The sequence below is a fragment of the Schistocerca gregaria genome, chromosome X, assembly GCF_023897955.1.
Source record: "Schistocerca gregaria isolate iqSchGreg1 chromosome X, iqSchGreg1.2, whole genome shotgun sequence".
In the NCBI taxonomy this organism is placed as follows: domain Eukaryota; kingdom Metazoa; phylum Arthropoda; class Insecta; order Orthoptera; family Acrididae; genus Schistocerca; species Schistocerca gregaria.
The window spans coordinates 783173746-783190780 of NC_064931.1; the positions used below are offsets into that span (position 1 = coordinate 783173746).

Genomic DNA, 17035 nt, shown 5'->3' on the forward strand with positions numbered 1-17035 from the left:
CAGAATGGCCTCCTTCTTGGAGGACTTTTTCTTGCCTCTACTTTCCTAAGAGGATTTTGATGATTGTGTGAGCTTCTCTGAATGAGTTTCGGGTAAAGAGCATGATCACGAAGCCCTGCGACCAGCAGCCTGGTTTTAGGGCACAAAACTGCTATGGTCATAAGCACCCATTCTGTGGCTTAGTGAAGGGTAAAAAACCAAAATTTAAATCAGCAGGAATGGGAGCGAAACTCAAGGAAGGACTCTAAAAATTTAAGGAAATTTTAGGAAATTGCTATTGAAGGAGGGTGGTTTTCCCTGAAAAGGGTGTCAAATGACTGATGTTATCTCACTTAACACTGATAAACTCAAGGATGCGACCTGCTGGGCATGTGTCATCTGCTAAAAGGGAAGATATCTCAGGTGACAGCTGTAAACAGGTGCATAGCGGATTAAAACAGGGGCACTGAAGTATAAAGTGTCTAACCGTCCACAGTTGAGAGCAGTGGGACAAAGCGGGGGAGGATCGCCACTTACAAGATGTCAATGGCCAAAAAGACAGACCCCAATTCGGAGTCTAGTTAAAATTACCCCCTTCTCTGACAAGGCCGGAAGGAAGAGGTCCAAGCACAGGGAAGAGCTTTTATGTTAAGTATTTATTATCAGGAAGTGATGACCGATGTGTGTGCCGCAAAAGAGCAACACTATGACATAAAATGCTCTGTAGTTCGGCAAAGGTAAACAAGCAAGCCATGGGCCAAGGAAGAGAGACTGCAGCCTTTGCTGCTACATCGGTTGCTTTGTTTCCGCAGATACCAACATGTCCTATGGCTCAGAGGAATGCCACAGAGATGCCCCCCCAAGATGAGCATGTGGAGGCAAACCTGAATACGATGGACCAGATGGTGGACAGGATAAAGTGTTTGGTGGTTGAGAAGAGAGCTTAGCGAATCCATGCATATAATATACTGAATCTGTTTATGGCAATGGATGTATTGGACAGCCTGGAGAACAGTGTAAAGCTCCAAAGTAAGAACCGAACTCTGCTCGGGAATCTGAAACCTAATTGGGGGGTCGCCAACAATATAGGCACTCCCAAAACCAAAGGCGGTCTTTCAGGCATCAGTGTAAATAAATGTGGCATCCTCCATTTGTGCGCATAGAGCAGCAAATGCCTTGGGAAGCTGACAAAGGTCACAGAGAAGGCACGTCTGGGGGCAAAGCCAATGTGGCGCCATACCCCCATTTGTCAAGAAAGTTTTAGGAAATTGGGAGGAAAGGTAACGTAGCAGTAGAGAGGAAGGGTGCCCCGCATACCCTAAATCCAAGGAGGTGTCAGAAAAAAGGGCATGGGTCGGATAAGCAGGCAGGGAAGAGAGATGACTAGTATAATGACTCAGAAGGACAGTTCGCCGATTGGACAGTGGAGGTTCAGCAGTCTCAATGTAAAGGCTCTCCACGGGCCTGGTGTAAAAAGCTCCAGACACTAAACGCAGTCCATGGCGGTGGACAAAGTCTAGATGCCAAAGAACAGATGGCCATGCAGAGGAGTAAACTATGCTTTCACAAACAATTTCGAGTGCACGAAGGTGCAAGATAGGCAGAGGAGGACCACTCGGTCCACTCCCCAGTACGTACTATGCAGAACATGGAGGGCGTTGAGGAATTGCAGACAGCGAGCTGAAAGATATGAAATGTGGGAAGACCAGCACAGTTTTCTGTCAAACTCAAGTCCCAAAAATTTGGCGACATCTGCAAACGGAAGGTCAACAGGGGCCTAGATGTACGGGAGGCAGATAAAACTTCATATGACACCAAAAATTTACATAAACGGATTTACTGGGAGAAAACTGGAAGCTGTGGGAGGGGGGGGGGGGGGGGGGAGGTACATGGTATTGAAAGTGAAAGTTCCACGGCTGTAAGAATAGCTTCCGTAACATACGAGTGGCCTGATCGTCAATGCTAGTAAATTGACGGTCATCAAATGTAGCTAGAGAGGAGGAAGTGTCCAATCAGCTTGCGAAAACTGCCAGCATCCTGGGCACATAGATGGCAGTTGTGGCTGTAATCGATGGACACAGGGAAAATGGTCAATCCAGTGTGTATCAGCAAACCATTCATTCAAAGTGCTGAGCTAGCTGAACAGTACCGCTGGAAAGGTCCAAATGAGAGTAAAATGTAGGTTCCCAAGGGTTGAGGCGAACCAGATCCACTTGGTGGAAGAGGTCAATCAATAGGGAGCCTCTCGGACAAGGACACCGGGATCCCCAAAGCGGGTGATGGGTGTTGAAGTCCCCAACCAGCAAAAAGGGGTCTGGGAGCTGACCAAGGAGATGAAGGAGATCGGTTCTTGCCATTGGTGTAGACGATGGAATGTATATGGTAGAAAGACAGAAGGTGTATCCAGAAAGGGAAAGACATACAATGACAGCTTGGAAGGAACTGTGCAAGGGGATTGGGTGATAATGGATAGTATAATGAAAAAGAATATTATGTGCCCCGTGAGCCACAGCACCATCAACAGTGGAGAGATCAAACCGGACTCATTGGGAATGAGGGAAGACAAAGTTATCATGGGAACATAGCTTTGCTTTCTGTAGACAGTAGATGGCCGGAGAGTAGGATCATAAGAGATTTGACAATTCATCCTGACTGGAGCGAATTCCGCGGGTATTCCAATGGATAACTGACATAGGTTGGACAGAAAAGGGAAAAATCTCACCACGGTTGCCTCAGCTCAACAACCACTGATAGCCAGCGGCCGACAGTGTGGAACTTCATTCAGCCAGAGGCAGAAGATCCTGACCCATAGGTTGTTCGGGGGGGGGGGGGGGGGGGAGGGGAGGGGAGGGGGGGCGAGGGGGGGATGGCGGAGGAGGGTTAGCTCCTGCTGCCAGTGATCGGCTAGTTCATTGTCTGCCAGTGGTGCATCTCGGTGACATGGAAGGTGGCCGAGAGCGGCTACTGCTGGGTGGTGCTGTAGAACGGACACACCTTGGTGGAGAAGGAGAGGAACTTTGTTTCTTATGAGTCTCCTTGGAAGCAGGATGTTGAGATGAGGGAGGAGTCGATGCTTGTGAGGTCTGGGTGTGTAAAAAATCTTCACTGGTAGGCTCTTTTTTGGAAGTCTGGGTGTCTGATTTTTGGGCCTGTGATGTAGCAGGAGCCGATGAAGGTTGATCCTTAAAGTGCGGGTGATAGTGGGGAAGTTGAACGATCTTTGGGCTGGCTGATTTGACGACCGTGGTGCTAAAGGCGAGGTCGTAAGTCTGCGTGGCTACCTCCTTAGTAGGTAGTGGGCAATGCTATATTTACCCGCTGGTAGCACAGTGGGCTACCAACCGGTGAATAACTTATGAGCAGCAAAAATAGATGCCATTTTCTTCATTCGGATTTCCTCAATAACTCTATCATCTTTAAAAATAGGGTAAAATCTAGAGCAAGCAGCGTGGTCACCCATACAGTTGATGGACAATCACCCTCAAGGGCATCCCTGCCACACGCAACGCATTTGGCCAAATTGGAGCACAGCTGGCTGGTATGATTGAACTGTTGACACTGATAGCAACGCGTAGGGTTGGGGATGTAAGGGCAAACTGAAATCATCCCATATTCCACTTTAATGTTCAATGGAAGTTGAACTCTGTCAAACGTCAAGAAGAGAATGCCAGTCGGTACCACTTCCTTCCTTTTCAACCCTTTTCATGAATCAATGTTCAGCCATTACAACCTGATCAGACCGGTAATTTTGAATGTCCTCATTGGATAATCCATCGAGTGATCTCACGTAAACCAGCCTGTGCAATCAATTTAAAGTAAGGTGCGCTTCCACCTAGGCACGGAAGGTGTGTAGCAGTAAGCAATTTATGTACCTGGAGGGCACTGTCTGTTTCTAACAACAAGGTGCCATTTCGTAACCGGGAACAAGATCTTCAATTGCGTCGACACCTTTCTGAATAATGAAAGGGCTGACTGTAGAGATGTCTTGGCCTTTGTCAGACCAAGAGACAACTAGGAACTTTGGCACTGACAGAAGAATTGTCCGTGGTTGAAACTCATCTAGATTCCTCTTGTGGGCAGAAGTTGTAGAAGTAGAAGAAACCATGATTACTGGCATCTCCAATGGCGCAATCCTTCTTAGTGGGGTCCCTCTCTGGGGGCAGTCACACCTTAGGTGTTTGTCCACACCTCAGGTCACACCTCCTGAGAAATGGGCGGAGGGACCAATAGGCATGTTCCAAAGGTACCAGCTCAGGTAATCACCCCTCCCCGGGCCTGGCCTTTACCAGGGGGTACGTATGTGTCCTACTTGTATACCTAGGGCAGGGAATTACATGTTACCCTGTCACCGGTAACACATGGGTTGGCCTTCAGACACGCACAGGGAGGAAAGAAAGAGAAAGGAAGAAACAAAGAAAGGGAAAGAAGAGAAAAATTCTCAAACACTGCAATGGAGAAGAAAGTAAAGAGAAGACAAATTAAGGGCAGAGACTTTCCATTAGTGAAATAAAAGAAGAGAAACCATGTCTTACATTCACAAGTGCCCGCCTCCGGACCTATGCACACAACATACACCCAAAGAGAAGGGGAAGGCGAGGTGTGGGGTGAGGAGAGGGGGGGGATATAGAGGACAGGGAGGGATGTGAAAAGGTAAGGTATGCACCCTGGAAAGGAAAAGGGAGCTGCACTAGCTCGGGATCCCGTGCTCGCCATGCACATATCCACGGAAGAGTTGTGGACCCCCTGGGGGTGCACAGGGAGTGTTCGCGTGCAGCGTTTGTCCACAATCTCTACAGATGGTACTAGCACTGCGATGAGAAGACATGTGCCCCAATTTAAAGCACTTGTAGCCCTGGATAAGGGGGAAGGGGGGTAGCCCAACATGTGCTTTCACATCGCATTGGTATACCATTACTATCAAGTTGCATACCGGCCTTAAAAGCCAAGATGAAGGCACCAGTAGCAACTCTATTGCCCTTGATGACAATGAAGTCCCATACTCCTTGACAGAGCATAGGGGAGCGATGCAGGAGTCCCGCACTGCTGTACTAGGCAAGGTCCTAGTGGAGGTGGTTTGCCACCTTCCTCTGACAATAATGGGGATGGGTGGTGGTGGTGATGATGATGATGATGATGATGATGATGATGATGATGATGATGATGATGATGATGGTGGTGGTGGTGGTGGTGACAACACAACACCCAGTCATCTCGAGGCAGGTGAAAACCCCTGAACCTGCCGGGAATTATACCCGGGACCCTGTGCTTGGGAATTGAGAACTCTAACGCGGGACCATGAGATAGACCTCCTATGTACACAATGGACAATGTGTACAGTCCATCACTCCAGGCTGTAAGTTGGTGCATAGCTCATCACCAGATTGTAAGAGCAGGTCTCTGTGGCAAATAATGTCCTGAACTAAATTCAGACAGTTGTGGAGAGTGACAGTCACTGTTATGTCAGCCAGAGTGTTACAAGTGAGCAGTGCCCGCCACTGGGCAGAGGATGCTATTTTTATCAGAACTGATCCATTTTTAATTTTAGAGATGGCAGTCACTTTGCAAAACTTTTCATCTAAGTTCTCTACAAAGAACTGCTTGCTCTGCTTGCTGTCTCGCCATAAGTTTCTCTCATGGTGTAGCCAGAAGGGAACATTTTAAGGTTGTATCTCTTTGTGTTGAAAGAGGACTGTTTTTTCATAGAGACTGCTGGAGCTGTGTGGCCACCAACAGGAGATAACTTCATCCGCTTCATTTGCGGATGATCCACCACGGTGCCAACAACTCCGAATAGGGACTCCCTCCATGGGTGCCACCCAGCCTCAGCAACAGCTACCTTGCCACCAATCCACTGCTCAGAGTCCCTGTGCCCCAGTCAAGATGAGCACATACTCCTTGGCATGCATGGGGAGTTTTCAGCTCAGGTACCAAGAGTGCAATCCCTCTGTGGTCAGGGGGCTACTACCATGCAGGTACTTGACGACCCAACCCACAATGTGGTGGCTACTGTGCTAGGTTTTGGTGGTGCTCTGATGGAAACACACAAAGGTGGAACACACATCGCATTGGGCAATGTTCCTTGCACAATCCACACCTCTGGAGTTTTGAAAACTGGTGGCAGGTCAAACCCAACAATGGGGATCATGTGTCTTATTTGATGAAAACTTGTGGAATATGCCCCAAGTGGAAACTCAAGGCCCAATCATAAACCAGGTCCAAGCACGGACGGCACCAAGACAACCATCCGGTGGAGAGGCAGAGGGAGAGGGAGAAAGGGATAGTGGAAATACAAGCATGCAGCAGGGAAAAGAGGTAATGCTGCAAAGGCTATGATCCTGTGGTAGCCAAGTACGTACTCACAAAAGAGTTGCGAGACCCAGGGAAGGGTGGCAGTAGCAGCAATGCCCCAAGTTCTCTGTTGTACTTGTAAACTTGTTCTCCTATCTGCACAGGTAGAGTCCAATTGTATCTTCAAGATTCAAATGATGAGCTAATGATTAAATGGCCAGTGGCAGAGACAAGGTTCTGAGCATATGGAGACTGATTTCAGAGATGACATCATTGGTCTCGTTGGCAAGTTTAAGGAGAGTATAAGGAGCTCTATTTGAGACTAGAAGCAGGCGGACTAGGGAATTACTGTGTCACTTGTAGGCTGTCATTAACACCATAACACAAATGTTGTATTTTGTTCAGTGATGAACTGCAGTTCTGCACCATCCTAGACGACTACCATCAGCAAGTATGGTGGCAACCTTTGAGAGGTACAATTTTTCCAATGTTTTGGGGAGAGACAGCAATGTTACTTCTGATATCATGGTGGGGCGAGCCATCGAGTATGACTTAAGCTCACAGCTGTTAGTGATCGACGGAACTGTGATGGTACAATGATATGTCACACAAATTCTACGTCCTTGTGTGTTACTTCTCATGCAACAGTACTGTAGTACCATTTTTCACAAGGCATGTCTGTCTACAGACTGTGTGATATGGAGGTACTTCTGTTGCCAACAAAATCCCTGATCCACCCCCAATAGCTCGGACAACAACTCCAACCCAGTGCCAATATACACGATATCAAGGACCAGTTACAATGGTTGAGTCAGCTTGCCTAAGGAGAGGGTACAATGGATTTGCGACACTCTTCTCAACAGTGTCTGTGCATTCATCCAGGCCAGAGAGGGTGCAACATTGTACTGGTAAGTGGGCTCATTCTGCTAAGTTTCTTGGATGTTTGACTATGTTACAATCACTACAATGACTTTACATACCATCTCTACGTCGTAGATGTACCATACTGCTATTGCACACCTTGAAAATGAGTTTCTCGTATCAGTGTTTGTAATGGCACGTGTAAATTGACAGTTGTTGGCAATGTGCCACAAACAGGTGTCAGTTCCACTATGAGTCTTTCACTCTGCAGTTGACTGTGCACTGTTTCGAAACTTTCTGGTTGGCAAACTGCGACTATAAACCAAAACCTTGACTTAGGGATAATGTTTGTATTGACTGAGCTATCTTGGCCATCCACTCACAGTTTCACTTTTGGCAATACCTCATTCCTACCTTCCGCACACTACAGATGTATAATTGCATTCGTTGTATGACAAACACTCCTGCAAGAAGAGACGTTTTGGAGAACAGTTAGCCACAACCTCTGGGATTATTCCCAGGACAAATCTTTCACTCTGCAGTGGAGTATGCACTCCTTCGAAGCTTCATGGTGTGCACACTGCTGCAGAATGAATGACTCAATCTGGAAATTTCTGTCTTGTTCCAGCTTTGTAGAATTGTCTTCTTCCATAGACATTCTGTAAATATTGTTTCCTCCACTGTTAATCACATCTGCTGAAACATCGCCCCCAGATGCTTTCCTTCATATCTCAAATGCCAACAAATGAAATGTGTTTTGCACCAAACACTTTGTCTCCTTCATTCCTGTTTCTCTAACCAAATTTCCATAATATATATTTTCAGCTTGAACACATTTACTAACTACTTTATTTAATTAAGCACATTCTGTCTGCCTGAAAGTTGCATTCTCTTTCACAACCACCTCTCAGTCCACTTGAGATATCCTCCTTTTCCCAATTCAATAAAGTTGTTCACACCAGCAGCATCTTTTGTTATCTGTTTAAGCATCTTCTTTAAGTACTTGCCTCTCTCACTGATGTCTAAACAATTTTCATTTTTTAATATGCTGAACATGGTGTTTAATTTGAGTTACTATATCTCCATACTCTTAAATTACCCCTCATGACATATTTCCTATGTCCTGCCTGATGAGTATCCATTTTTACTCTACGTCTTAACAGTCCACAGTCAGTAGAAACTCTAAATATTTCAACTAGTCCAGCAATTCAGACACAAAAGAAATATTTTACACAACCTGGCTAGAAACAGAGCTGATCCTTCGAAGCACATCACAACTGATAGAGGGGGATAAATGAAGCTATTAAAGGAAATGTTAGGGGAGTATTTTCGTTTGGTTAAATTAACAGACTGCCAGTACCTACTTACTTGAAGGTCAAACTGAGAAACATTTAGTTCAGATGTGGAAAATGCCAAATACTTTATGAATCACAATCTACATATGTGTTCCACGTAATAAGAGGAAGCAAAGATTAATTTTGGTCTGATGGTACTCCTTCAAAGGAGGTTGCAAAAACATGGAAACTGATACAGAAAACTTAATAGCAACTTGTGCATCCACATGAAAGAGTATGCATGGAGCCTACAAAAACGTTCAATCAGATCTTTTGACAGATGTATCATGACACAATCCTAAGTTTTGATCAAATGTAATTTCAATGGAGGAATCAAAGCCTTCCATTCAGCATCTCACAGATTCATCTATTGTCGAAACTGAAGACAGTAGGCAGAAATATTAAGTTCTGCTTTTAAAAATTTATTCACACATGAGGATAATGCCATTTAAATGACTGACCACCATAAAGACTCACAAATGAGCATTATTAATATAAGCAAGCCTGACATTTAAAAGCAATTAAGACTATTTAAAACAAATAAGGCACCACGCCCTGACACTGACAATATTACAGTACAGAATTAACCCCTTTTCTAGCTCATATTTATAGAGAATATCTTTTGTGGCAATGGGGAAAAAAGTGCAAATGACTCCTGGTTATGAAAAGGGTAAAAGATCAGATGCACATAATCACATACCATGTATCTGTTGCAAGGCCCTAGGGCATATACTAAGCTTATGAAATTCTTTATTCATAAATGATATCTTGCAAACAGAAAATGCAGTGAATAGGTAAATCCCTTCTTCCCAGATTTCCGAAAGGTGTTAAGAAAATGTACTGTATCACCGAATACTAACCGAGATACACTCATATAGAGTCGCTATGCAGATATAATTGTTGTTCTCATGGCATAACAACTTTATGTGGGTCTTAGTCTATTCAACTAAGTTCCACCATTCTGCCCTCTCCAGTGCATTTCTCAACTGTTCTCCGACCCAGAAATTTTGTATCTTCTTCCACATTGTCTACCCACTACTTTTCTGGTTTAAACATGTCTTCTCCCAGTTGGCCTCTATTCAAAGACCTGTGTAGTCATTCTTCCAGTATCAATCCTAAGCACTGTAGGAGTGACTCCTGGTTTGTGCCAAACTAATCTTATGATGTTAGCTTCTTGTATGCGGTGGCCCAACTCAACATTCTTTCTAGATTCCCGGGAACCATTGCTATCCTCAACTACACCACTGATCTTGCAGAATTCTGTATTCAAATATCCTGAGCTGCTGCTGATCAGTATAGTTTATTGTCAATGTTTAACATCCATTAGGTTACAACTGGTCTGTTCAGGACCCTACATACTTGCAATTTAAACTGTTTATTTAATAATCTGCATTTCGACAGCTGACATCCCTTTCACAACAAAAAAAAATCCCTACCATACTGCATGGCCACCTGTGGATGGTGTGCCTCAGTAACAAGAACTCCCTCACATAGTACGCTGTGGGTCTCATCCAGCCCTTAACAGACAGGCACTATAGCCAGACCCAGTCTGCAAACACATATCTTGTGCCATTTCCCTCGCACCCCCAATCTTACCAACACCTCCAAGAACCAGCTACAAAGGGATGCCCCCTTCATTACCCAGTACCACTCTGCACAACAACGACCGGACCACATCTTTCGCCAGGGCTTTGATTACCTATCATCATGCCCTGAAATGATGGACATCCTATCTGAGATCCTTCCCACTGAAGTGGTGTTCCACCATCCAACCTCACCAACATTCTAGTCCATCCCTACACCACTCGCAACCCCAAACCCTTGCCACAAGGACGTATCCCTGTGGAAGACCCAGTTGCAAGACCTGCCCAATCCACCCACCCAACATTTCTTATTCCAACTCTGTCACAGGTTTATCCTACCCCATTAGGGGCAATGCCATCTGTGAAAGCAGCCATGTCATTCATGGGCTCTGGTGCAATCATTGCACGGCTTTTTATATTGGTGGACTACCAAACAGCTGTCCACCAGGATGAATGGCCCCCGCCAAACTGTGGCCAAGAGCAAAGTAAACCACCCTTTGGCACAACATGCAGCTGAACATAACTTCTACATCTACATCAATACTCTGCAACTCATATTTAAGTGCATGGCAAAGGGTTCATCGAACCACCTTCACAATTCTCTATGATCCTAATCTCGTATAGCGCGTGGAAAGAACGAACACCTATGTCTTTCTGTAGGAGCTCTGATTTCCCTTATTCCATCACGGTGATCATTTCTCCGTATGTAGAGCGGTATCAACAAAATATTTTTGCAAGTTGGTGATTGGAATTTCATGAGAAGATTCTGCTGTAATGAAAAACACCTTTGTTTTAATGATGTCCATCCCAAATCCTGTATCGTTTCAGTAGTTGCAGAAATGTACAAAATAATAATAATAATATCAGACCAATGAATATTACACTAACAGAATTCAGTATGTTATACCTATGCAGAATGTTGTAAAAATGAAAGTAATGATGAGTGTGCCCCAAAGAAACATAACAGAGCCTCTAATGTTCTCAATATGTGTAAACAATTTACCAGGCAGGGCCAGCAACACAGTACAGTTGTTCATTAATGATACTGTAATCTACAGGAAAGTATTGTTGATGGGCGATAAGGAAATGCAAAATGATTTGGACAAAATTTCCACTACATGTAATGAACTGTAGCTTTTAAATGTGGAGAATACAACTTAATGCCTATGAGGAAGAGAAATAATCAAATTAGAAGGTTAGTGTTAAACATCTTGAGCATTTCACATCGTCCAAGTATTTAGAGGTAATATTAAGAATTAATGTGAACTGGGACAATAACACAAAATCATTTTCAGGAAAGGCAAATGGAAGAAATTATGTATGTTGGAAAGGTACTAGGAATGTACAGTCCACCTATAAAGAAAATTGCGTACAATATGACGGCACTCGGAGTCTTTACCAGCAGGCATTAGCATACACATGGAGTAAATTCAGAAAAATGTCACTAGGAATGTAACTGGGCAGTATAGCCCTTACTCTGGAAAATTAGATGTGAATACTTGGAAAGAAGGTGACTCAGTTCTCGTGCAGTGTCTTACAGAATACATATGTAGATGTAAATTTGTTTAAAGTTGTTATATCCTGTATATCTTTATTGTTCAACAACACAAAATCAATTTCATTTTTATTCCATTTGGCCCTTGTCAAGTTTGTTTTCTTCTGGGTGAATACGTTAAGTGTTAATATGCTGCTGTTCTTCGCAAATTCTACGAACATTTAACATGTGTCATTTCTGCAATTTTACCCAAAGTTTCAAACTGACAAATTTTTATATTTTTATCCTACTTCCATGTTTAAGTCCTACATTATTGTTTTGTAGTGAGATTTACCGTAATCTATGTTTCTATAACCCAGAAGTCTCTCACTTTTTCCATCAGAATGTGACCACACTGGATGATTTCCTAACAATATATTCCACTTATTTATAAAACAGACCTTGCTAATATATTTATGATTCCTTCATAACTGTCATCTTCCAACACTCCACTAAATCCAGATCGAATCCTTTCCACCAAAATCCTAAGCACCAGTCCTAACCAAATGCCTTACCTTTGGCACTAAACCCAAATTTAGTCATGTTGCACTTGTCCAAGGCCTACTCTCGTTCTCCTGAAACCTGCAATGCAAACACTTCTTTGCCACCATTCTCTCCAGCAAAAGCCAACCTAATATCAACATTGAACCCTGTCTATCCCAGTTTATACTACCATCTAACTGCATGCCTCCTCCTCCACCCCCCCCCACCCCCAAAAAAAACCACCCCTCTCACACCTAACCCCCACCTTCAGGTATTCTTTATCTTCAATTTCACCATTCTACCCCTGATCCCTTCCTTAGAATGTCAACCTTTCAGCAGAAGACAGGGCAGTAAAACACAGCCTGAAAACAGATACTGCCCTAATCAACCGACCTGCAGACAAAGGTTTCTCCACTGTTGTTATGAATCAAATGGCTACATGGCAGAAAGTCTTCATCAATTGTCTGACTCTTCCATTTATAAACTCTGCCAGAGTGATCCCATTCCAGAAGTCCAACATATCCTCCAATCTCTGCTTAAGGCCTTAGGCCCTTTCCAGATCCTCTCCCCTGAATAAATTTCTCACCTCAGCCCTATTACACCCTGCACACCCACCATCTACATGCTCCACAAAATCCACAAACTCAACAACCCTTGCCACTTCATTGCAATTTGTTATTATGCACCCACTGAAAAAAAATGTTGACCCTCATTAACCAACACCTCCAACTAATTGCCCGAAATACGTCCTCCCATGTCAAACATACCAAACACTTCCTTCACTGACTTTCCACCATTGTCAACCCCTTACCTCCTGGATCCCTGCCTGACACTGTTGACGCCACTTCCCAACATCCCTCATACCTACAGTTTTGCTGTTATTGAACACCACCACTCCCAACATCCTTCAGACTCTAAACCACCAAGCTTATTCCTCATACACCTTAATAACTTTATCCTAACACACAAGGAAACCTTCCTAGCCTCCCAACACCCCTAACCCCTGGTCTGGTTCCAGTTCATTGATGATATCTTCATGATCTGTACTCAGGGCCAAGACAACCTCTCCTCATTACAACTTCAACACCTTCTGTCCCATCTGCTTTACCTGGTCCTCAGCCCAGTGTGTCACCTTCCTGGACATTGACCTTATCCTCTCTAATGGCTCCATCCGCACCTCTGTACACATTAAAGTCACCAACCGCCAACACTGCCTGCATTTTGACAGCTGCAATACCTTCCATATCAAAAATTCTCCAATGCATCCAGACCACCTGGGAATGACGTATCTACAGTTACAAGAACCCCCCCCCCCCAATCACCCAGTATGCTGAAGGTCTCACCAAAGCCTTCACAGACAGGTCTATCCCCAGACCGAGTTTGCAAACTGATTTCCTGTGTCATATACACCCCCCCCCCCCCCCCCCCAAAGAAACAGATATGGAGGAATGCCCCTTTTGCCACCCAATACCATCTGAGGCTGGAACAACTGAACCTTTGTCAGGGTTTTGATTATCTCTCATAATACCCTACCAAAGATCCTTCCCACTCAACCTCCACAACATCCTAGTTCATCCCCATGCCACTCCCAATCGCAACCCTTAGCCACAGGGATCATATCCCAGTGGAACATCCAGCTGCAGGACCTGCCCAATCCATTCACCCACCATTGCCTATCCTAGTCCTGTCACAGGCTTATCCTACCCCGTGAGAGGATGGGCCACCTGTGAAAGCAGCCACGTCATATACTAGCTATGCTGCAGTCACTACACAGGTTCCTATATTGGTATGACTACCAACCAGCTGTCAACCAGAATGAATGTCCACCACCGAACTGTGGCCAATTGGACCATCATGTGGTACAACATGCAGCAGAAAATAATATTCTTGATTTCAATAGCTACTTCACTACCCAGGCTGTTTGGATCCTGTCTACCACTAGCTGTTCTGAACTGCGCAGATGGGAGTTACCCTCACAACACATTCTCTGCTCCCGAAATTATCCAGGTCTCAACCTAGATTAACATACTATTCCTACACCATCCACCCAACAGTTTCTGCCACCTCTGTCCTACCACCTCCTCCTAATTTACATTCACTCACTCTCACTGTCTGATGTACTCTACCAATGCACGAACCAGTCTTTTCCCCTTCTCAGCTGCTCTCCTTTTCCCCTCCCTTCTCCTCACAACCCCCCAACCACTGTCCTGCTACCATGTAGACCCTGCATGCACCCCTAGACAGTGTTGATTTCTCTCCCCTCTACTATCCCTTCCCCTTCCCCACCCCACTCTAGATGGCTGCTTTTGGTCAATGTGGCACTTGCATTCTGGATGGAGATAGCAGTCATGTGTGTGATGTGTGCTTGCTTGTATGGATGTAAACTGTGTGTGTGTGTGTGTGTGTGTGTGTGTGTGTGTGTGTGTGTGTGTGTGTGTGTGTATTCTGGAGAAGGTTCTGGCCGGCCGAAAGTTCAATATGTAATAGTCTTTTCATTGTGCCTGTCTGCATCTCAATGTATCATTTTTACGGTGTGTTGCAATCTATCCTTTTCATAACACTGTTTTTAATTTTATTATTTACAAAAGAACCTATACTTGAAATTCCTTCCTGTTCTCTTCCTCTACAATAAAACATAATGCTATTTAGTCTTCCTTTTTTTACCATACACCTGATAACTATCTTATATCCTTCTTAACAATATCCTGGATTTTCCATTACATTCCTTTCAAAGTCATTTAATTTGTCTTCCAACAGCACTCACTTGTACTGGTATCCTAATGGCCAGCAGATTACTGATTGAAATGAGAAGATGCAGAAGCAGTTCTATTTGTAACATTCATGTTATAGTTTTTCAGACAGAATTTGAACAACCCATTCAATCCTCCCAAGTTCAACGTTCTTCCACGGAGGCCGGATACCAACATTCTAGGAACTTTACTGTGATAGTAGGGTCTTAGATAATCTCACTCACTGAACACTATCTTTCAGGGCACGAGTTCAGCAACACTCATGTACAGTGCTAAAACTCAATAGAGGTATGGTCATTGAGGTTTCATTTCAGGGCTGAGTGCTTCTGAATCACAGAATTTTGGCTCAACACAAATTGTACTGTAGATAATTCCAGTTTTACAACAAAGTATAATAAAAGTATTTCAGATGATTAAATTGTACAAAATTTCACTACTTAAGAAAGAAAAATGTAAGGCTACTTTAACAGTACGAATTTTACACAATTTGTCTAATCTATTTCAGTCACTCATCCTCATGTTCCTGAATGTAAATCTGTTGCACTCTTGTTTGAAATCAAAGACATAGTACCTGCATGCAACTTAAAGTGTGCATACATTATTGGTTTTCTTGAAACCTGAAATCTGGATAAAAGCTCTGGCTTTTGGCTGTCAATACGATCATCTACACCAGGAGCAACTGACTGTAGTGGCTGCTGTTATGGTAGCTGTGATAGTATGTTGCTTTTAACAAAGATGATGGCAGTGACTGTCAAAAACTTTTACCCACATTTGATGCATCAAGAACGTAATATTTCGGCACACTGCCATTAAACCTATTCCATTTTTGCACATGTGAGAAGAAACCCATGCTTTTCCAATACACTGGCATCAAAAGGGGACATTCCATAATATCCAATTTACTGATCTGCAATTTTAACCATTTCATCAGCAATAAAAAATTCAGTTTATTGATAGTACAATATTTAAAATTGAATGTAGGGTAAATTAGTGAAAAAGATTGAAAAAATAATAAAGATAACCAATAACAGGTTTCACCCACACATTGCTTTCATGTGACAATAATGAGGTAGTAACTGTGAGACCACATGTAATTAGAACTGACTGCTGAAACCTCTAGAGTGAAGATTCTGTCGACTTCATAAAGTGAACACAGGTCAGTCAGATTATGTTTCAAATATGCTTGTTGGAAATAGCTTTCTTGTTATTTCTCTAGCAAATCTGAGTATCACTGTGAAAGCAACTTTCCATCTCCAGGAACCACATGTTCCAGCTATTTCTTCATTTTCTTTGTGAAACTGACAGAGACATGAAAAACAACCCGAATTTGCCTAACTTTCAAACAGAACATGTTCGATTTCTGTATTGTTTGTAGTAAATCACTGCAAATTCAAGCAGGGCATACCCTACTACAGTTTAGTAAAGCAGTGGTGCAGTTCTTATGGAGGAGGAAACAATACAGCAGAATACACCAGGATAAGGGAAAGGGTAAAGGAAACTTACCATGGTAAATTCTGAAATATCATTCAGAACAACCACATTATCTCTGTGAGAAAAATCACATGAAATGCACTTAATCTGAATAGAACACAGAGTACCATAACTTGAGGAACAAAAACGTTTTATTCTTACCGATTTGGTCATTGCAGTCACCACCATCCATTCTTAATATGTATGGTATCACACTATCAATTTGAACACTACCTATTAAACCAGCGAAAAATAGTTCTTCCACAACTTTAGGCTGTAGAGCTCGAAGAGGCGGTAGTCTGAGTAATAACCGCGGGAACCTATCACTATCTTCTGGAAATGTTTGTGTTACATATGTACGGAGTTCTCTAAAAGCTTTTTCTTGAAATTTTTCTACCTGACGTCGAGTGTGAAGACCAGGCTGATCTGAAAACAAAGCAATACAATGATTTAAATCAATGTGCCCAATGAAGGCTATGTACACTCTAAACTTCCATTACACAGTATTTCCATAATATTACGTTATGATTAATATCGCATAAACACACACACACACACACACACACACACACACACACACACACACACACACTTAAAGTTTATTAACACAAACTCACTCACTCACTCACTCACTCACTCACTCACTGTCTGTCTGTCTGTCTGTCTGTCTGTGTGTGTGAGAGAGAGAGAGAGAGAGAGAGAGAGAGAGAGAGAGAGAGAGAGAGAGAGAGAGTGTGCAGGGGTACAATAGTG

General features: G+C 43.5%; 1 protein-coding gene across 11 annotated transcripts in view; it reads right to left on the minus strand.

Annotated features, from left to right (window-relative positions):
* Positions 1 to 17035, minus strand: part of LOC126297862 (orphan steroid hormone receptor 2-like) — a 115713-nt gene that overhangs the window by 16562 nt on the left and 82116 nt on the right. For all 11 annotated transcript variants that reach the window (XM_049989153.1, XM_049989152.1, XM_049989144.1 and 8 more), the window contains one exon: positions 16445 to 16708. In XM_049989153.1, coding sequence (XP_049845110.1) covers positions 16445 to 16708 — 264 coding nt within the window. The remainder of the gene's footprint in view (positions 1 to 16444; positions 16709 to 17035) is intronic.